Source organism: Typha angustifolia, chromosome 8 (genome assembly GCF_048772165.1).
Source record: "Typha angustifolia cultivar Huaian chromosome 8, ASM4877216v1, whole genome shotgun sequence".
Classification (NCBI taxonomy): Eukaryota; Viridiplantae; Streptophyta; class Magnoliopsida; order Poales; family Typhaceae; genus Typha; species Typha angustifolia.
The window spans coordinates 17,066,649-17,086,508 of NC_133246.1; the positions used below are offsets into that span (position 1 = coordinate 17,066,649).

General features: G+C 41.5%; 6 protein-coding genes across 7 annotated transcripts; 3 read left to right on the forward strand and 3 right to left on the reverse strand.

Moving 5' to 3' along the window:
• Positions 1-124: 124 nt before the first annotated feature.
• On the forward strand, positions 125-2,177 carry LOC140765387 (UPF0014 membrane protein STAR2-like). Its single transcript, XM_073104446.1, has 3 exons — positions 125-467; positions 1,160-1,405; positions 1,661-2,177. The coding sequence occupies exons 1-3, from the start codon at positions 192-194 to the stop codon at positions 1,973-1,975; spliced, it is 837 nt and encodes a 278-aa protein (XP_072960547.1). The 5' UTR covers positions 125-191; the 3' UTR covers positions 1,976-2,177.
• A 388-nt stretch (positions 2,178-2,565) lies between these two features.
• On the forward strand, positions 2,566-5,260 carry LOC140765388 (uncharacterized). Its single transcript, XM_073104447.1, has 4 exons — positions 2,566-2,731; positions 3,938-4,113; positions 4,459-4,645; positions 4,815-5,260. The coding sequence occupies exons 1-4, from the start codon at positions 2,665-2,667 to the stop codon at positions 5,036-5,038; spliced, it is 654 nt and encodes a 217-aa protein (XP_072960548.1). The 5' UTR covers positions 2,566-2,664; the 3' UTR covers positions 5,039-5,260.
• Positions 5,261-5,850: 590 nt separating this feature from the next.
• On the reverse strand, positions 5,851-7,724 carry LOC140764203 (uncharacterized). Of its 2 annotated transcripts, none has more exons than XM_073102633.1 (3): positions 7,585-7,724; positions 6,568-6,799; positions 5,851-6,359 (listed from the first exon to the last, which is right to left on the reverse strand). In XM_073102633.1, the coding sequence occupies exons 2-3, from the start codon at positions 6,785-6,787 to the stop codon at positions 6,082-6,084; spliced, it is 498 nt and encodes a 165-aa protein (XP_072958734.1). In that variant the 5' UTR covers positions 6,788-6,799; positions 7,585-7,724; the 3' UTR covers positions 5,851-6,081. The 2 variants fall into 2 exon arrangements, with proteins under 2 accessions (XP_072958734.1, XP_072958736.1); XM_073102635.1 differs by lacking the exon at positions 7,585-7,724 and adding an exon at positions 7,339-7,456.
• A 57-nt stretch (positions 7,725-7,781) lies between these two features.
• LOC140764202 (protein NETWORKED 2A-like) lies at positions 7,782-12,296 on the reverse strand. The gene is made up of 4 exons (XM_073102632.1): positions 12,050-12,296; positions 8,677-11,705; positions 8,485-8,601; positions 7,782-7,901 (listed from the first exon to the last, which is right to left on the reverse strand). Exons 1-2 carry the CDS (start codon positions 12,141-12,143, stop codon positions 8,677-8,679), a joined length of 3,123 nt encoding a protein of 1,040 aa, XP_072958733.1. The 5' UTR covers positions 12,144-12,296; the 3' UTR covers positions 7,782-7,901; positions 8,485-8,601.
• Positions 12,297-13,724: 1,428 nt separating this feature from the next.
• On the reverse strand, positions 13,725-16,196 carry LOC140765789 (ABC transporter G family member 5-like). The gene has a single exon (XM_073105021.1). It carries the CDS (start codon positions 16,053-16,055, stop codon positions 13,923-13,925), a length of 2,133 nt encoding a protein of 710 aa, XP_072961122.1. The 5' UTR covers positions 16,056-16,196; the 3' UTR covers positions 13,725-13,922.
• A 2,305-nt stretch (positions 16,197-18,501) lies between these two features.
• LOC140765790 (uncharacterized) lies at positions 18,502-19,182 on the forward strand. The gene has a single exon (XM_073105022.1). The coding sequence runs from the start codon at positions 18,559-18,561 to the stop codon at positions 19,096-19,098; it is 540 nt and encodes a 179-aa protein (XP_072961123.1). The 5' UTR covers positions 18,502-18,558; the 3' UTR covers positions 19,099-19,182.
• The last annotated feature ends 678 nt before the right edge of the window (positions 19,183-19,860 follow it).

The window sequence follows — 19,860 nt, forward strand, 5'->3', positions numbered from 1 at the left end:
TCGCCAATACCTGGATGTAGTAAGTTCGTACAGCCAAGTCAAGTGCCTCTTCTTGTCCTTTCCTCGCTGCATCTTCTCGGAATAAGTGTTTTTTTTTCCTTTTTCTTGAAACAAGGCCCCACCTAAATGCCCAAACAGTCCAGCCGCCTCGATCTCTTGTCTACCTCCTTCTTCTCCTCCAGTTCCGTGCGATGGTCTCTTGGCTGGAATCCTTCGTGGGCAAGATGGATCCGTCCGACCCATCCTTTTGGACGGACTTCCTCAAAGGGATGCTGAAGCCATTAGCCGCGACGACGGTCGTCTTGGTGGCCGTGGCGCTCTCCTTCGCGCAAAAGCTTGGGCTCGAAAAGGAGATGCTCTACTCCGTCGCCAGGGCCTTCCTCCAGCTCTCCGTGATCGGGTTCGTGCTGCAGTTTATCTTTACACAGAAGAACACTGGTTGGATCCTCCTTGCTTACCTCTTCATGGTATGATTCTCTTTATTGCTCTTGTTGCATGAATTGGGTGAATTTGTTGGTAATTGGAGTTTTGGGGTCGATGGATTGATTTCCGACGTGCGCTGTTAGCTTCAATTAGCAAAAAAATAATTAAAAAAGAGGACTTTTTTCCGCATAGGAAACTAAGAAAAGAACAAAACTAAATGCTTCTGACATGTAGGAATGTTTTTTCCCTCACCAGCATAGCAGGGTTGACTTCAATTTAGGATATCCCGGGTTGGGTTCATATGATATATTGATGCATTACACAAATTTAAGGTATCTTAATGCCTTGCTCTGCATTGCCTGCTCTTTGTTCCATAGATGGGCTAGTGTTTTCCATGATTTCATTCATTGGTGGCTCTCTTGCCCCAGGACTTGCCTTGAGACTAGTTTCACAATTTTGTTGTTTGATTTGCTACACTTGCAAAGTTAGGCACAAGGAATTCCTCTTTAACAAGAATTGATATTGGGGATAGAAATATTATCATACTCATCGTGTTGATTGTAAAAGAAGATTGATTCAACTCCAGAGGTTGCTCTTATTTGCTTTAGCATTTAGTTTCCTTTTTCTGTTAGCATGTATAATAACAATAGTAGGAAGTGATTATGATCTTTCCAGTTCGAGCTGAAGAGCATGACTTTATTAATAAGGAAGCTGTTGATCATTCTCATTCACGCAGGTATCTGTTGCCGGATATACAGCCGGTCAGCGTGCAAAACATGTTCCTCGTGGAAAGTACATCGCCGGCGTATCCATTTTGGCCGGAACTGCATTGACCATGTTCTTGCTTGTCATTCTGAATGTTTTCCCGTTCACTCCACGGTACATCATTCCCGTTGCCGGCATGATGGTTGGTAATGCAATGACGGTCACTGGAGTTACCATGAAAAAGCTCCGAGAAGATGTCAAGATCCAAAAGAGCATGGTTAGTCGCAGCTCGCTGCGTAGATACTCAGATATACTGCCAGACATAGTATTTGATAAGATTGATCAGAATGAAACTTACTAACATACAGCTAGTCGTCATGCATAAACAACATAGTACCGGAGAATGCTATCGCCTATGTCAATTTCTGTGCCAGGAATTTTTATCAATTTTATAGCATCTATTATGTAAGATGTCCATTAATTTGACCATCTTCTTTGTTATATCTAAGATTTCTTCTCTGTGTTCGAATAGGTGGAAACAGCGCTAGCCCTTGGTGCGACTCCACGTCAAGCGACACTTGAGCAGGTCAAGAGGTCTTTGATCATTGCCCTGTCACCAGTCATAGACAATGCAAAGACTGTGGGGCTGATATCTCTTCCAGGTGCTATGACTGGGCTCATCATGGGAGGTGCATCGCCATTGGAAGCAATCCAATTGCAGATAGTTGTGATGAACATGCTTATTGGAGCTTCAACAGTCAGCAGCATTCTGTCAACCTACCTATGCTGGCCTGCTTTCTTCACCAAAGCTTACCAACTTGAATACAAAGTCTTCTCTAGCGATTAAAAACATCTTCTCTTTGAACATCAAGGGGCCTTCTTTTCTCATTTGAAAATCCTTGTTGTTCTTCGGTACTACAAAATTTATTCTGTATCCATTTGAGAAGTGTTCGTAAGGAATGGTGACTCTAATGCTAGGTTTTGAAGAAGAAGAAGAAGAAGAAGTAATTGTTGTCCTAGAATGCAAAGCTATTTCTTGTTTAAAGCAATCCTACTCTTGATGGAATGAGTGCTTGTGATGCTAAATCCTCTTACATATATATAGAGAGAGAGAGAGACAGAGATGGTAAAATTGCCGCTTGTTCCTATCGATATGTATTGTTCTTATTATAAGAATTTGGGAATTTCTTGCACAAGAAAAGAACAAATAAACCTTGGAAATAGTTGACAAATAAACATATTAAACGAAGAATCTTCTTAGTAAAAGGAATAAAAATGTCACCTAAAATTAATGGTGAAGCTTGGATTCCTTTCTTTCTAATGGCAATTTAATACACCTATAGCAAAGTTATTGTTTTTTACGAGATTGCCATGCTTACATGCACTTAATTTTCACTGCGCACCCTGTAGTTTTTCCTTTTAGACTATTTGGCCCTCCAACGTAACCCCCTTTCATTCCACTACCGCCTTCTTTTACTTCGTCTTCCCCAAATCTTTCGTTCTTGTCGACGACTCACTTCTTTTGCCCTAATCGGTATGCGGAGGACACGATTTCCTCGTCTCCTCTTCCTCTTCTCTTTCGCGCTCCTCAGCTCAATTCCTGGTAATGAGATCTAATTCCTGCGCGCTATTGTTCTTCTCGTTAAATCTCTCGATCATTTTGACCTAGTTTTTGGATTTATATTGTTTCTGAAAACGAACTCGATCGATTGGTTCCGTCAAGGATTAGGACCGGAAGATTTGGGATTCAAGTGACCGCAAACTTGGGTGCAAAGGTGCCCTTCCGGTTTTGTTTTCTTGTTTTTGTCGTGGACCACGAATTTTTTGGGAGCTGGGGCTTGCTGCTAGGTTCAAGGGTTCTTGTTCATGGACTTTGTTTTGTAAGTCTGTGAAAGAGAGGATCTTGGATGTGGATGTATCTATTGGGGTCAAGAATGGATAGACTCGGTAGAAATGGAGCTCTCGAGTACGGTGCATCTATACTCAATAGGAACTCGGAATAGAGAGAATATAATTTTAGAGGCATTCAGTTATTTGAGGTGTAGGGTAACGGAAGATCTTTTCCTTAATTAGATCATCAGCTTAGCTCTATTAAACAACGCAAAACAACCAGTCCCCTAATTCTGTAATTATTTTCAGATTGGTTGGAAATGTTCCTGATAACAAGTAATTGATATGTTTTGAGTTCACACGATGTTGGACAAATTGAATAGATATGCAAGTGACTATGGCATCATGGTGCACTAAAGTCAGTTCTATTCTGCCTGTTAAGTAGAAGAACTCTTGTCCAGTGCCAGATTCTTGACGAGAGTTCTTAAGGAGAAACTAATTATTGTGGTCATGATGCATAAATTTGACTTAGTTATGGTTTCAGCTTGCTTATTTAACACATCCAAGCACCTTTGTTGCTGACGATAGTATAACCCCTGTTTCTTAATTAGATACACATAATCTACCAGTGTCTTGTCAGGGAGTATAGATTTTACAAGCACAACTTAAAACATGCATGCTCTCATGACTTAAGTTCCATTTCTTGGTCTCAGTTGCAAATCGCAGTTCTATTTTGAAGTCCAGTAGACACATATGGGTTGCCTCAACTGACTTCTTAAAAGACTATTGAATTAACTAAAAGATGATTGAAAACTTATCCTTTAGGACTAGTCTTAAAGTATTAAAGGAAATCACAGTAGTAAAACATATTTCTTATGTTGCACATTCACTGTATCATTTAATGAGGTTCGTAAATGCTTCTCTTATTTAATCCTCTTGTTAAATGTGCCAAGTATTATCTGATAATCTTTCTTTGCAGGTATTCTCTCAACGAGGTTTGTTACTCTTGGTTCAATAGAACTATTCAACACTCATGAATGGCTACCTTCGAAACCAACCATTTACTTCCATTGTAAAGGGGAGAACAAGACAATATTGCCTGATGTAAAGGAAACAAACCTTTTATATGTCTTCAAAGGTGAAGAATCTTGGCAGGTGAGTTGGCATAGGATGCTGCAGATAGCTCAGTGTATGGACTGTCTACTTAGTTTGAGTTAGAAATTGAATACATATTATCTACTTAAATGTAAGGTTTCTTTCTTTCGAGTGAAAAATTGAATGCATTTTGTTTGCTTGATTGTAGAGTTTCTGTCTTTCCAAATATGAATTTTAAAAAAATAGCCTTCCCTTCAAATAAACACCATTGATTTGCCGATTAACTGTTTCTTGCCGGGTAATGCATCATGACGACTATTACAAATAGACTATCATTTGCATATGCATATACACATAAAGAATGTTTCTTTGCAGTAAATAGTTATGAAAATATACTTTTTGCAGCCATTGACAGAGCTTCCAGATAAGAAATGCAAGCGATGTGGTTTCTATGAAAAGGATATTCTGAATGATGATGTTTATGATGAGTGGGAGCTGTGTTCTGATGAATTTGTTGGTGGAGAATCTATCCATTTCAAGGACAATGAATTCAATGCCACATTTATATGTGCTGAATGTGCAGCTTCGTCTGGTGAGATGCTTTTTCATGTTATTTTTTCCCCAGCAACCAGCTTAATAAATTTTAGATTGAGCAAATTTCTCAGATCGAGCATAATCAAGTTTAGATTCTTTTGTATATGTCGAGCTACTGAATCCATGCAGGTATAATCTTGTTGCTAATATTTCATGGTCTTTAACAGGTTCAACTCATTCTTCTATCTCTGACACTAAGAATGATGGGAAGAAATCTAATGTGGTTCTACTGATAATCATATGCCTTCTGGCTTCTGTCCTGACTGCTCTCGGAGGTGTGGCCGTGTACAGATACTGGCAGAAGAGAAAGAGAGAACAGGATCAGATGCGGTTTCTGAAACTTTTCGAAGAAGGCGATGACATTGAAGATGAACTGGGTCTTGGAATATAGGAAAACGAAAATCACAGGATTTATTCTACTGACAGCATATGCAAGACCTGTACATAGATTTCAAGATTACCATTTTTCTTTTTACAACGCTTGAAATGTAGAACAGCAGAGTGTATTTGATGAAATATAGTGCTTTTATATGTGTCAGTATAAGCTTCTCCACAAGCAACTCTTGGAATATGTTTATAATGTTGATCACTAGTAAATATTTGGATTGCAGAATATCTAAGCTCACATAGGAATTATAATGGTTCAGGCTTGCTAACACACTGCACAGGTTGCAGTGTTTCACTTTCCTCTGTTTTGTGTTCTAATCGAATTTGGCAGCGAGCAGTTTTCTACATTTCATGATCTTTAGCATCATCCATGAATGCCTATAAACTGATAGATTAGTATGATTTTTTTTAGGGGAAATTAGTGTGAATTAATAAGGAACGGATACAAGAACAGCAAGACGGAAAAAAATGTCATGGACCTTTATCCAGAAAAAGGGAAAAAAGTTTCTTTATTAACATTTCTTTGTGAAGCACTTCACCACAAACAGTAGGGAATATTATATATATATAGAAGTACTCCACGAAGGATAATTATTGTAATTGAGAAGCAAATGTAAAGCACTGGTAGCTATCAAAGTTCTTTCGGCAAGAAAACTAAGAACAAAATCTTTGCCATTTCAGTTGATTCAACAATCATCCAACTGAAACAAGCTATTAAAAATTGCCCTCACCTCACCCAGCCTCTCAATAATGAGGGAAATAATGACTAAGATGACAATAACTAGGAGCTGGAGCAATATAACAAAATAGCAACAGTTTGCAAGCAATCCGGAGCACTAAAATTTATCATAAAACTTTGCAGAATACTGTCATTATCCACCTACATAAACCATACAACACCAAAGTATAAATAGATGATAGGCTCTTAGCAGAGCGATAACAGAAGTAAAACATAACTTTCGGGCAGAAGCCTCCACAACAGTCACTGGAAGTTTTACTGCTACTATAGAGAAAGCTTTATTGGCCTGAGCATATCAGGCACAACAATTACTTCCACTTCTTGTACTTGCCTCCAAACATACCATGCTTCCCATGCTTATGCTTGCCAAACTTACCATGCTTGAACTTGCCATGCTTCATCTTGCCATGTTGACCATAGCCTTGGCCCTGGCCATGGCCATAGTAGGATCCATATCCAGGACTCTGGCCATGGCCAACTCCATATCCAGGATTATGTGAACCATGGGCCATGTGGTGCCCCCCAAAAGCAGCTGCTGCTGCAGCTGCACCTCCTGCTAGCAGAGATCCCATGTGAGATCCATGCCCTGCATCATAAGAACACATCAACAATGGGCAGATGATAAGTCCAAGTTCTTTTGATACGATACTAATTCAAATGATGTAACAGTAGAAAACTAGAAATGATACTGAAAAGCACCTTGTGGAGGACATAGAATTTGATATAGTGGAAACAAATGAATTTATTCAAGAGAGCAAATAAGCTCATATGATTAATAGGGTGGTGATGCATACCCTGGTGCTGCGGAGCAGATGAACCGGGATAAGCTGCTGGTGGGTAACCCTGTGGTGGATACCCCTGTGGAGGGTATGCCCCAGGTGCAGGGTAAGCCTGTGGAGGGTACCCTGGCGCTTGGGGATATCCTTGTGGGGCGTATCCTTGCTGCTGATATCCATGCCCAAATCCTTTCTCACTGCTTTCTTTGCCGCCATGCTTATCCTTTCCACCTCCCATTTTCTTCACACACTACACAAATAAGAAAGCAAAGAACATTAATTACTAAAGAATCCTGAAAATAGCTGACAACAAAACTATAGTTTGGAAATAAAGACAATCAAAACTCTTTTGTGGGTACTAATAAATTAGCTGCAACAAAACGTTAGAAGACCGCATCAACCCTATACTCCTATATCCCATCTCCGCCGTCTTCCTGTAAGACCTACGGTCACAATGTTTGATCTTTCCATTACCAGCAAGAAGCATCTTATAGACACACAACAGAGATTGAACACTGTGGATAAAGTTTCAGTATGAGGTTCTTGGTTTGATCTAAATCTTGTATCTCTCACGTTTCCAGTCCAAGCACCAGCAGCCAATTAAAGATTGGCAACTTTCATATCATCCTCTGCTTCCACTGCTTCAAAGGTCAAAAACATGAGAAGGTGGCGAAAAATGTCACCAATCTTTTGTAATACTTTGTGGAGAAGGGTGTTGATCATCTATATGACTCCATCTATCATCTAAAGCGAGGATTGAAATTTTAGAAAATTATAACCTTTACATACATGCAATTAACATAATCATATGGATGGCGACCACATACGAAACAAGTCTAGGTCTGAATTGAGCGCAAAAACCCACCAAAACTCCATTTCTTGCAAGCAAAGCGTGAAAAAATAAACCAAAAAATTGGTAAAAATATTAATCAACCGAGCGATATCAACCAACACGAAGTGAACGGATTAACTTTTGAACCAACAATCGAAATAATAACCAAAGAAATAGAGCTATTAGAAGGAAAAAGGAGTTACCTCAGGAAAAAAAACAAGAGATCCGCTGGACCCGGTTAGAGAGAGAGCTGCCCTTTTATAGGTTTTCTCCACGTGTCGTTCGGACACTAACCCGACCTAAAAGCAGACCACGTTTCGCGACTCGCATGCGTGGCATCCGCTCTGTTTCGCAGCTGTGGGCGAGAACAATTTCTGACGGCAGGTGCTTATCTGGAGTTCTTTTGCTTCGTGAACAATTTGGTCTATTGTCTGGGATCCGGTGCAGAGGTAGAGGCGGTTTCCGGAGTACAACCGCAAAGGTGAGATTCTCGAAATGCGACACGTCTTCTGCTTTTGCTCTGCATCACATTCCCATGCGAAGATGGGGGGGGAGAATGTCAACTTTGGCATCTCAATTATTCTCAGGACAAATTAAAAAGTTTATTCTCAAAGAGTATAATTTGATTACATATCTGCCTGTAGATATTGACATGATAAGATTTATTAAAATTTCCTTTCTTTTTTCTTTCTGCTACGTTACACTTTTCACTCACTCTTGGCTCGATATTATCACATTAGTCCGGCAAGAATAGAAGCATACAATTCGCCTCCTAAACTATCAAAATATCACCACCTATAGAATTGAAGAGTGTACTTTGGAAGTTGAAGTGCCCTATAAAGATCATTGTGATTTATATCTTATGCTTAATTTGATGTGTATCGCAAATTGAAGCAGTTCAGAATGCATATTATCACTTACAATCACATCCACATGCTCTGCTCTACAAATACCTCAGAAGCTAGTTACATGACTATAAAATCATTATACAACAAGCCCATCCTTCATACTCCATAGATAATTACAATTGAAGCTGTGAAATGTACCGATTAGCAAAACAGTTAATATGAACCCAGATGTTGTTTACTGAAGCCAAGACCTACTAATTAAGCCAGATGGAATCACTGTAAATGGAGTGCATCCACCTGATCCACCACGATGTAAAAGGATTTGGAGCTACTGTCCATCAACTACATCTGAGGCACTGTATGTATGTTAATCTGTTTGACAAATTGAAAGTTATTTCATAAGAACAATAAGTCAAGAATAAGTAAAGCTATTAGAGAAAGAAATACCTAGTCAAATTTAGCAGATCTCAGATCACTGTACTGTTTCTGAAGTGCTGGATTAATGCAGGAAAACAATGATGATTTTTTCGGTTTGTTGCCAAAAAGAAACGACCGAAGTGGTATTCTGGTCCTGGTTGGAGAATGCTTGAAGTTCTGGTACTGGCTGCTTTTAGATTCAGAAAGTTTGGAATTCTGATGCAACTTCGACAAGGCCTTCTCTATCTCAGATTCAAGTCCCCTTACATGATCTAGTCCTGCCTGCAGTTCATCTGCTACTTTGCTATTCTCCTGTTGCATGTGCAGCACCTCACCTTGAAACTTTGCTGCCTGATGTGAAGTAAATTTTGTTCCGTTGTCTGAACTCTTGCGTAAAGCTTCTGTTATTCCATCTTGGATGCTGCAAAGTGATGAAAATCTTGACTGAAGTTCTCCCCTAAACAATGCATTCTGCTCTAACCATATGCAGATTTGGGTCTTGAGAGCTCTTAGCCTTCTTTCGATTGGTTCAGAATCATGTTTCAATAGCAGATCGGTCGAAGCACGGTTACTGAGCCCTTGTGTCTTTTCATCTTTCAGCTTCTCAATTTCAGTTCGCAGTTCTTGATACTTGGCTTTGAATTCTTGCACTTGATTGAAAGATGTGCTAAACCTTAACCAAAATTCCAAATTTTCATCTATGAGTGTGTCAATGTCGCTTCTGAACTTCTGTTCGATGGGTGATGCATTTAATGTTTCATTGAAGAAATGTAACTTGCTGTCTTCAGCATGGGGTATTTCTCTGCTTGCAAGATCATTTGACGTATCTGCTTTTCTAGGGGATGCAAAATTAGGATCTTTAGAATTTCCAGAGCTACAAGGTTCTGAACTTTCTGTTATCAATACTGGGAGGAAGGTAATGCTCTGAGTCTTGCACTGACCATTTTTTGAGGCTTCAATTTCTCCAGAAGTTTTGTCTGCACTGAAAGTTGAAGTGCTAAAGATTTGTCGCAGTGACCAAATCTCGTCATCTTTGATGGCATTTGCATTCCTTAGTTCTTTTATCAGTTCTTCTGTCTCATGAAGACGCTCTTGATTTTTCTGCTCAACTTCAATTAGCCTTTTCTTTGTTTTCTTGTAGTTTCGAAGTATTGATGTATATTCAGTTAATAATAGTTTTTCTCTACCTTCCAGTCCATTTAAAAGTAATTGCTGCAAGTTTAAAATGACTTCTTGGTCTCCAAGACTTTTCTCTTCTTCACTAATAGGAGAAATGTGTTCCCTTGCTAGGGATTCTTTTTGGACGCAATTTTCTCCATGCTTTAAGTCCAGGATATTTTCTGAACCACAAAGGGTTATGTGATCACTTGCTTGAGGCGAATCTTTTTCTGTGAATTCGTCTCCCTCTTTTGAGTCCTGGATATTTCCTGCACCACTTGGAGGAAGGGAATCAGCTTCTTGTGGTGGATTTATTTCTTTGAACTTTTCTCCTTCTTTCAATTCCTCATTACTATCTAAGCCAACATACAGAGTGTACTGACCTGTTTGTGATGAGTCTCTATCTTTGAGTTTATCTTTCTGTATACTGAATTCATGGGCCTTTTCTAAATCACCTGCGATCTGAGAACCCGTATTTGATTGAACACATCCGCTAGAGATAGGAACAGGTTCTTGAATCTGATAAGTCCCCTCTTCAACCAATTTTTCTTCTGTATCATATACTTTTGCAACTATTGATTGATCACAATCAGTAGGTGGTCCCAAGTTACAAGTTGCAGCCTCTTCCTCTACAAAGATGACCTGGCCCTCATGATCACTAGACTGCAATTTTTCCGCAATATCACTGAGGTTACTAAAAACTTCAGTAAAATTCGAGAAGAGAGTATTTTCTTCGTCTTGGACAGTTTTCGCGAGAGTCTGTGCTCTACTCAACTCCTCTTCTGCTTGCTTGAGTCTGTCATTCACATCATCTGAGTCATTAATAAGAACCATCTTCTCTTCTTCCAAGTTCTGTAGGCATTCTTCAAGCTTACTGTTTTCTAGACTTAAGTTATTGATTTGTGCAGTCTGCGATGAAACTGTCAGCTCTAAGTTTATAACTTTGTTCACAAGTTTGTTGATTTTCTCGGCAAGCTCCTCCACAGAGGAATCAGAATTCATTTCAAGGTGCTCTTTTACCTTCTCACATATTAGTTGCATCTCAAATTTCTCATGTTTCAGAGAGTAATCTTCTTCCTTCATGTCTTCAATGATTGAGTCTGTTCCTGTAATTCCATCAGAAATATCTGCAAATTCCATTGAGGACTGACGACACTCACCCTTGAGAGCCTTCAGCTTTTCTCTAGAAGAACTAATTCTGGCTGATTCCATCCTTGCAAGCATGATTGATTTCTTTTGCTGCTCCTGGAAGCTAATGATGGCATCTTCACAAGATTTAAGGGCTGTTGCTGTCATCAAAGCGCGGGCCTCATCATCTTCAATGACTGCACTAGCATTGAACTCATCTTGATAGTAACAAACTTCCTCTTGCACATCAATGATCTGCTTTTCAATATCCCAATACTTTGCAATGCCACTCTCATATGAACTTTTCACAAATTCTTTCTCAGTCTGCAGAACCAGGATCGCCTTCTGAAGCCTATTTATTTCTTCTTGTGCACTCTCTTTGCTCAGCTGCGGAGCACTAGTCCGATGTTGTTGTGACTTCTTTACAGATGAACTGCTCTCTCCTTTTCTCTTTATTAAGCTCTCCACAGTCCGCTTGTCAACTTTACTCGAATGAATCGGCATAATTGCTTTAGGAAAATTGTCATCCTCCTCCTCTAGCATTGCATACTGAACTTGTTCAGGAAACGCAACCGCGATGGTGTGGTTAGCCTTGTGTAGCTCTCCCGATATATGATCATACCTTTCGGCGAGCGCTCTATATGCCCTATAAGCCTCTTCCACAGAACTTATCACCTCTGGTCGCCTTTTGTAGTACATCTCTGCTCTCTTAGAAAATGAATCAGCTTCCTCTCCGAGAAGCTCGAGCATATGGTTAACCCTTTCTTCCATTTCTGCATGCATAGAATTTTGTTATCCATGTAAATGGATTCTCTAAACGAAATATAACAAACTAATCAAACGAATAGTGGATATATATATACATGAAACCCTAAATCAGAGGCTACCAGTAATAAAAGGCAAATTCTAAATGCAGAGATGCAACGAGGATCAATTTAGATAATAGTAAGTAATTGATGATTCCCAATGCGAAATATTACTCTTCCTATACCACAAATTTGCTAAAATGTCTACATTTCAACGGCAAAATATATCCTTCTTCCCTTCTTGTAGACGAAGAATAAGTGCAAATCTAAGAGATCATCAAGACACATGAAGGATTTGGAATTAGGCTCACCTTGTAGATCGTTGTCGAGCCATTTCGATTGCTTCGTCCGAATGTGGCTCGCCCACCACCACGAGTACGCATTGCTCGCAGCTCTCTGCAACATATCTCCTCTGTGCTCTAATCCTAGTTTCTCTGTGAAGAATAAACTACGAGAGAGAGGAGAGGAAGGAGGTGGCAGCCATGGTGGGATATGATCGAGCTCTTGGTTCGAGAAACGAAGTCGATTTCTTCCTCGCGGCTTTGCTGGTATTGCGAAGAAGAAAAGAGGTGGGAAATGGAGTGGTGCAGTGCACGTAGAGGTGTGGGATTTGGAGGTTAAAGCCGTTGATGGTTTTGGGCTGGGCTTTTCTCTAGCTGGGCTTGGATTTCTTTCTCCTTTAACTTTTGATATAAAATATTTATGGTTTACACCCCATATTTTTAATATTTACAAAATGGAGCTCTCCATTTCACCAAATATGTACGGAAAATCTCGTGATTAAATTAACACTAATCCCGTTTGAGTATATAGAAATATTATATAAACTGTGACCTATTATTTTCCAAACTGTCAAAATAATAATAATAATAATAATAATAATGCTCCTCTCTTCTTCTTTTTTTAGGCACAATGGGTTTCATATTTTTCTACAACTGGCCTCAAATCTCATATAAAGAGGAAGTAATTAACTTGAAAGCGAGCTATCCTCCAATATTATATCCCTTCTAGTCTCTTAGCTTAAGTAAGATTTTTAGATGAGATATTTTAGTAAGGGTATATGGTTGAGTTAAATATCTTGGGTTGGATAAGAGTATGTTGGTAATTTTTATTTAAGTTTAGTTACAAAGAACTAACAATATAGGGTGTTTTTAAAGGGAGGATTTGATTTATAAAAATTGAAAATATATAGTGTGTAAACCCCAGTAGTTAAAAGAGCAGATCATTAGATACAATCTTACCTAAAACTTTTGATATGATGGGCTTTTGGTAGGATTAGACAGTGCTCAGACCTATAACAGTGACAAATTGTACATGAATTAATTACAGGATGAATTATTATCCGGGCCCTGCCCTTGATCTATTATCTCATGCCACCTGAAGAACATTTTATAAACATAGTTGATGAGATTTGGTGAAACTAAACATTAATTGACCACCACCATTGAAATATAAAATCTTGTACAAGTATGAGCTGACAATTCTGAAGAGAAGTCTGAATCTCTTTACCAAGATATGACAGTAACTCTTACTGATTACCCTAATCCCACTTGGCCAAACACATGAGAAGACTTCTAGTTAGGGTCATCCAGAGGTACAAGAGAAAGTCAGGGCCCAATCTTTTGTCAAGATTAGGTGGTTTCTTGTAGGAAAACAAATGGTCGTAAGGTAGTTACATGGACCATCAGGGTTGCCCAATAGCTGGGTGATGAGGCGACTGCATACCCACCCAGATATTTTTGCCTCAAATAAGTTCGTTCTATGAGCCTCCCAAAAAAGTCTCCTTCTTATCTTCCAATTTTCCCCCACATTTCTTTTATGAACAGCGAGTTTGGCGCTCTGATGGTGACCCAAAAGTAAATGATTCATTACGTGGATCCCATGCAGCAGACGGGGGACGTGGCAGCAAGCCATTAGGTGCTAAAGCTGGGGATTTGCATGTCTCCGTTACGTGACGTGTATAGGCCAAGCGTATCGTACGATTCGTGCTTTACAAATGAACTTGGGATTAATTAGCGGGTTCTTCGTTACAATACATTTAATATGGCATAAACCGATAAACGAACAAACTATAAGACATAACTTTGTATGTAAACTTACAAATTGACAACATTTTAATTGCTTCTTCTTCTTCTTTTTTTTTCTTTTGAAAAAGAAAACATCTCTCCGGTTGATTGATTGGTTCTACTTCCTCTTGTTCTTGCTCCCCAGTAGAAGCGTAACGTAGAAAAGTATCCGAAAGAAGAAGCCCCACGCCACCGTAACCCAGAGGCAGCTCCACTTGCTGAGATCGGTAATCGCCTGCTGCTTTAAGAATTCCGGGCCCGTCGTGATGCATGTCGTGCTGTTGAGGCCCGTCTTAATGGACGAGCTCATGACCTTCAGCAACTCGACCTTCTTGGCCGCCGCCAAGCTCTCCAACGGGGTATTGTCGAACATCTGCACGCCTCTCACAAAGCAGCGAGTGGGATCGCTGAACTCGTTCTGGAGCACTGCCTCGTAGGGGTACTTGACGAGGGAGAGGTAGTGGAACCAGATCCAGTAGTCAGGGATCCTGTCCCGGTTGATGAAGAAACCGCAGAAGAGCAAGAAGTAGGCGAGGATGGCGACGACGACGGTGTAGCCGAGCATCACGTGCGGCACCACGCCGGAGAGGAAGGTGACGAAGCCGCTCCCAGCCCAGAACGAGGCGAGGACGACGAGGGTGAAGAACACGAATCCCGAGGCGCCGCCGGATAGCCCGACGGCGAAAAATGTGATGAGGCCGAAGGCGAGGGAGAGGAAGACGAGCGGGGGGAAGCCGACGATAGTGTGCGATAGGACGTAAGAGATGCGCCTATAGGCGTTGTGTGCGGTCTCCCGCATAAAGATGTAGCGCTCCTGGAGGAAGACGGGGAGGGCGTCTGCGCACGTGTAGAACATGGTCGACATGGCGATGGCGAAGAAACCGAGGCGCTCTTGGATGCCTTTCGGGGAGTCGTCGAGACGCCAGAAGATGGTGGCGAGGATGAAGCCGGTGATCATAACAGTGCCGAGCCGCATGATGTAGAGCTCGGGCATCCGCCGCGTGTTGGTGAACGACCGGCGGGTGAGCACACCCATCTCCACCCAGAATGAGTTGGCGTAGCTGGGGAGCGCCGACGTGGCGGAGGTAACCAGCTTCCCGCGCGAGATGCTCGCAGTGATCGCCTCCTTGAAACCCACCTCGGGATCCCCACGCGGGTCCCGGGGCTGCTTTGCCTGCCACTTGGAGTTGGACATGACAAGGGAGTGGGCCCCCTCAGGGGATGACTCGAGCTCGCGGATGAGGTCGAGGGCGAACTCGGTCGGGTTCTCGTTGACTGGTACGGGCCGGCCGAACTCGCTGAGGAAAGGGGAGAGGCCGCTGGGTTTGCCGTAGTATACGGTCTCGCCGCGGGAGAGGAAGAGGAGGTGATCGAGGAGGGAGAGAATCCGGTAACTGGGCTGGTGGATGGACATAATTACGACGCTGCCACTGCGCGCGATCCGCTGTAGGACCTGGACGACGAGGAAGGCGCTAGTGGAGTCGAGGCCAGAGGTGGGCTCGTCGAGGAAGAGGATGATGGGGTCATGGATGACGTCGACCCCTATAGAGACGCGCCGCCGTTCCCCGCCGGAGACGCCACGATGGCCCTCGTCGCCGATGATGGTGTTGGCGGCGTTGCGGAGGCCGAGCTGGTCGATGAGGTCCTGGACGCGCGTCCGCTTCTTGGAGGCCGGGAGGGAGCTGGGGAGGCGGAGGTCGGCGGAGTAGCTCAAAGTCTCCTCGACGGTGAGCATCGGGTAGAGGAGATCGTCCTGCATGACGTAGGCGGAGATGGAGCGGAGGACGCTGCTCTCGAGGTGTTCCCCGTTGAGGGTGACGTGGCCGAGGAGGCGGTCGCGGGAGATCCGGTTCGCCAAGGCGTCGATGAGGGTCGACTTACCGGACCCGCTCGCCCCGAGGACGGCGAGGATCTCGCCCTCCCTCGCCTCCCCGGAGATCGAGTTCAGCAGCATCCGCGTCCCGGTGCCAGATGATCCAGCGGTGACGGGATCCGATGCGAGCCGGCAGTTACCACGGAGGGAGAAGCGCCTGGGCTTGTGGATGCTGTAGGAGAGGTCGGAGAACGCGAGGACGAACTGCGGCCGTCCGGTGGGGCCCGGCTGCCCGACGTTGGGTACCTCGAGTATGACGTGGGGCGATGAGGATGATCCTGCTGCGGATGTCGGCGGCATGTTGGACTCGTCGCCGGTTTCCCCCATCGGAGAGAGCTCTCGTTCGAACAACGGAAGCTTATCTACGAGCCGAGCCATGCCACGAAGAAGTAGTAGTAGTTATTACGTGGAGGTTATGGCACTCTTCTCGGCTCGCAGTTCGTGTTCTCCAAAAGTACTACTTAATACTGGGAAAGAAAGAAGGCAGAGAGATAGACAACTTAGCCTGTTTACTTTGTTGCATTAAACTACCTAGCTCTATATTTATAGAGGCAAACAGTGGTTCTTCTTTAACACGTTTTAATTATACCGGAAAGGCAACGCGGTCAAGTGGTACTACTACGGTGCAGTATATAGTATAGTAACAATGAATCCCAAAGAAAAGGAAAACAAAAAATAGCTTCATATAACGTGAATAAACAGTTAGGTGCAAGAAAGTTCCAACGTAAGTTCAAACACACAAGAAAACATCCCACGTGTACATTCTTGCACCTCTCACTCTTCCGTCAATGTTTTATTCATGCATATATATATATATATATATATATAATTTGTCTCGAAATCCGACGTGGCGAGAGAGATCCAGACGATGTAAATGGAAAAGGGTGGAAGTTAGGGGGTTGTTACGGGTGGTGAGATTCGTTGGTCAAAATTCGACGATGGTTATCCATGCGCATGTCGTGCCTTAATTAGCTTAGATACGTCTGAAATTTCCTCCACGCCGGCTCTTAATTGTCACCTTCCTAAGTTTCCAATTAGGGGTCCAAATTAGAGATGGGAATAGGTTGCTTGCCCATCCTAACTTCCCAATTGGATTACTCCATTACCTACGACTCAAAATTAAATAGTAACTTAAACCCTGTAGGTGGGGGTAGTACGAACGTAGTCAGTTGATAGAGTTCTCATATGAAGAGCAAGCAATAGGGGATTATTTTGGAGTCAGTAGTTACACAACAACCCATCGTTTAATATATAATTCGATCTGCCATTTTGTACAGTTTACTTTCTCCACAACATTTCTTGTTCCTTAGATATCGCCATACTTTGTTTTTAACTTTTAATTTCCTTGTATAGTAGCTATGCATTCTCAGCTAATATATCTTTTCCACACGGCAATAACTAATAACTAATAACTAATAATATAAGTCTCCATCGTATTAATTTGAGTCTTCTTTTTCACATAACTAGAGTACAAATTAAGTACTGTACTCCACCCTTCTCTCTATATTAATCTACACACCTCGCTCATTGGCTGGCTGTGGATTGATTATTTCTCGCTTGTACATATAAGAAGCTACCTGGAATGCAGTTAATTAGGTCTAAATTCATTAATTGCATCATGTAGAAGCTAATTAGGTTTCAAATATAATTCCGTGTGTAGGTCATAAAAATGGGGATTTATTGAGAGAGTTCAGATGTCGGAATCAAAGCGTATGAAGGCTGACTCCTTGAGATTTGAATAATGTGGTGTTGTTAGAAAACATTGGACTTTGGATGGCAATTTGAGAGACAATTAAGGCGTAAAGAGAGCTGCGAATATTAAGATAATATCAAACAATAAATGCAGATAGATTTGCATATCGTTACTTTATATGTGAGCATCAGATATTTTTGGGTTTCAGACTTATTCTTAGCATACGAGGACTAAGCTATAGATAATTGATACCATGTGTATTAATTAGTGCTTATGCTGCTACTTATCTACAAACCAACTTACTACTTGTACACACCTTTCAAACCAACTTATTTCTTTCGTATAGTTAACAAACGTTTTCAGTACAACATGCATGCATAGTTAAAAGTCAATCATTTATGTCGGACTTACTATTAAGGGGTCTATTTATGTATTAATTAATATTATTTACATACATGTACATATATATATATATATATATATATGGATGCGTACAAAGTTGCAACTGTTACTGGGGCTACTTTTATATATATATATATTCGTTGCTTGTAGTATGGACTACGGTTGTAATAAGTTTCTTCAAAGTGCAGTCTCGTGATGATTTTGTTCTCCATGTCAAACTTTTCATCTATAAATTTAGACGAGAAAAATACTAAAAGAGAGTAGATTGTTAGCTAGATCTTTTCCTCTTTTCTACTATTAGTTTATCATTAATTATAGAATATATCAATCAAATTATTATACTTGGGCCAGGCCTAAATAGACCTAACTTGGATCAATAGTTTCTTCCACTTGTTTAGCCCATGGGCAGTGTTACCTATTACTCAAGTACATAGATAATGCAAGCTTGAACCATAATTAATTGATAGAATTATCATTTAGGTTTAGTTGGTCAAATAACATAAGTAAAAGGGCAATTTTATCCCAAATTTAATAGTTTTTTTTTAAAGAAAAAGTTGACACCGACTTGATCACCTTTCCATGCTCAAACACACTCATTGCAAGCTAATAATATCACATCATTCCTCACACTATGAAAGGTCACACTTTACAAACTAGTAGAGATCCAGTTGCATGATCTCTACTGCCTTGCAACCAAAGTCTTTTTAATTACAGCCTAGATCTCGAGCTCATAATTATATATAGAAGCTAGAAGGCTATGGATCGATCCAAAGTTAAGTAGGAGCGATGAGCTATTATAGTTGCAAGTCGGCGACGGGATGCGTCGACGCTCGGATTCCGGTGCGGGCGAGCTACGTCAACCTGTACAAGTGGCCCGAGTCCGACGCCGAGTTCATGAAGTCGGTGACGAGGAGGAGAGAGGATCATAGCTTTAATAATCGCGCTTGTTCGGCCGGGCCGGAGGTGGTGGATAGCTATTCGTGCAGGCAGTTGTATCTGAGGAGTTATACGTTCTCCAAGAAGAAGGAGACCGTCCCTGAGAAGACGATGAGGTGCTTCGGCAAAGTTAAGGAGAAGGCCGCCGTATTCCCGTTATTTATCCCGCAGAATAAGAATAATATCGAGAGCAGTGATCATAAAGGTAAGGATAAGGATAAGAAAGGTAATAATAATAAGAAGAAGAAGAAGAAGAAGAGGAATAAGGATAAGATCTGTATTAGGCTGAAGAAGTTGAGACAAGCTTCTTACTCGGCAATGTGTTCCATCTTTTGCCGGATTCTCTCCTGCTCCGCGAGCGTCGACGTGGCGGATCGCTCGCCGGCGTAGTAATTAATTAAATTGTAATCGTCGGTATTAATTATTTCTCTTTGTACCGATCATTTATTATAATAGTAAATGAATAATAGTACTTGTTTCCTTCCAAATATGTGAATATAATTTATTTGTTCATAAAACCGTATGAGCAATGTGAGCACTACCACAACTTCTTTTTTTCTTTTTTCTTTTTTGAAAAAATTAAATTAAATTATGTCGTGTCTATTTTGATATATGTTGAACTTATATATCGGGAAAGATTAGTTTTTATGTCTAGTTTATGATTAACTTAAGGATTATTTCTTGGTAAAGATAAAATTAGGGGTTAAAATAAATGAGCGGCTCGAGCTCGGCTCATTAAAGCTTGAGTTTGGCTCGGCTCGGTTAGAGTTGAGCTGAGCTTGAGCCAAGTTTGACGACTCAAAAATAATTTTGAGTCGAGCCTGAGCTGGAGCCGGCTTGCTCAAGCTCGACTTGATAGGCTCGATGTAAAAACCCTAATTCCTAAATCCCAACTTTGCTTCCAGATGGCAACTCTCTCAAATCCCTAGCTCGCCTCCTCTTCCTTCGACAACGGCAGGCCGCCTTCTCCTTCAACGTCCTTCTCCACCGTGGCCCACCTCCTCCTCCTTTGGCAACAACAAGCCCCATGCTCATCCTTTTCAAGTTGTCGCCTCTCCCTCCTTCGCCAAGCCACTGCCTCGTCCTCTTCGGCAATGGCAAGTCGCCTCCTCCTACTGCTTTAATCCAGCTCCTCCTCCTTTGGCAACAACA

What these genes read in the sequence shown, in the direction of transcription:
- LOC140765387 (XM_073104446.1), top strand. Translation starts at nt 192, where the DNA reads ATGGTCTCTTGGCTGGAATCCTTCGTGGGCAAGATGGATCCGTCCGAC. An exon ending in TCCTTGCTTACCTCTTCATG is followed by an intron (nt 468 to 1,159) that starts GTATGATTCTCT and finishes TCATTCACGCAG; the next exon opens with GTATCTGTTGCCGGATATAC. An exon ending in TCAAGATCCAAAAGAGCATG is followed by an intron (nt 1,406 to 1,660) that starts GTTAGTCGCAGC and finishes GTGTTCGAATAG; the next exon opens with GTGGAAACAGCGCTAGCCCT.
- LOC140765388 (XM_073104447.1), top strand. Translation starts at nt 2,665, where the DNA reads ATGCGGAGGACACGATTTCCTCGTCTCCTCTTCCTCTTCTCTTTCGCG. An exon ending in GCTCCTCAGCTCAATTCCTG is followed by an intron (nt 2,732 to 3,937) that starts GTAATGAGATCT and finishes CTTTCTTTGCAG; the next exon opens with GTATTCTCTCAACGAGGTTT. An exon ending in TGAATGTGCAGCTTCGTCTG is followed by an intron (nt 4,646 to 4,814) that starts GTGAGATGCTTT and finishes GGTCTTTAACAG; the next exon opens with GTTCAACTCATTCTTCTATC.
- LOC140764203 (XM_073102633.1), bottom strand. Translation starts at nt 6,787, where the DNA reads ATGGGAGGTGGAAAGGATAAGCATGGCGGCAAAGAAAGCAGTGAGAAA. An exon ending in ATCTGCTCCGCAGCACCAGG is followed by an intron (nt 6,360 to 6,567) that starts GTATGCATCACC and finishes CTTATGATGCAG; the next exon opens with GGCATGGATCTCACATGGGA.
- LOC140764202 (XM_073102632.1), bottom strand. Translation starts at nt 12,143, where the DNA reads ATGTTGCAGAGAGCTGCGAGCAATGCGTACTCGTGGTGGTGGGCGAGC. An exon ending in GCTCGACAACGATCTACAAG is followed by an intron (nt 11,706 to 12,049) that starts GTGAGCCTAATT and finishes CTATGCATGCAG; the next exon opens with AAATGGAAGAAAGGGTTAAC.
- LOC140765789 (XM_073105021.1), bottom strand. Translation starts at nt 16,055, where the DNA reads ATGGCTCGGCTCGTAGATAAGCTTCCGTTGTTCGAACGAGAGCTCTCT.
- LOC140765790 (XM_073105022.1), top strand. Translation starts at nt 18,559, where the DNA reads ATGAGCTATTATAGTTGCAAGTCGGCGACGGGATGCGTCGACGCTCGG.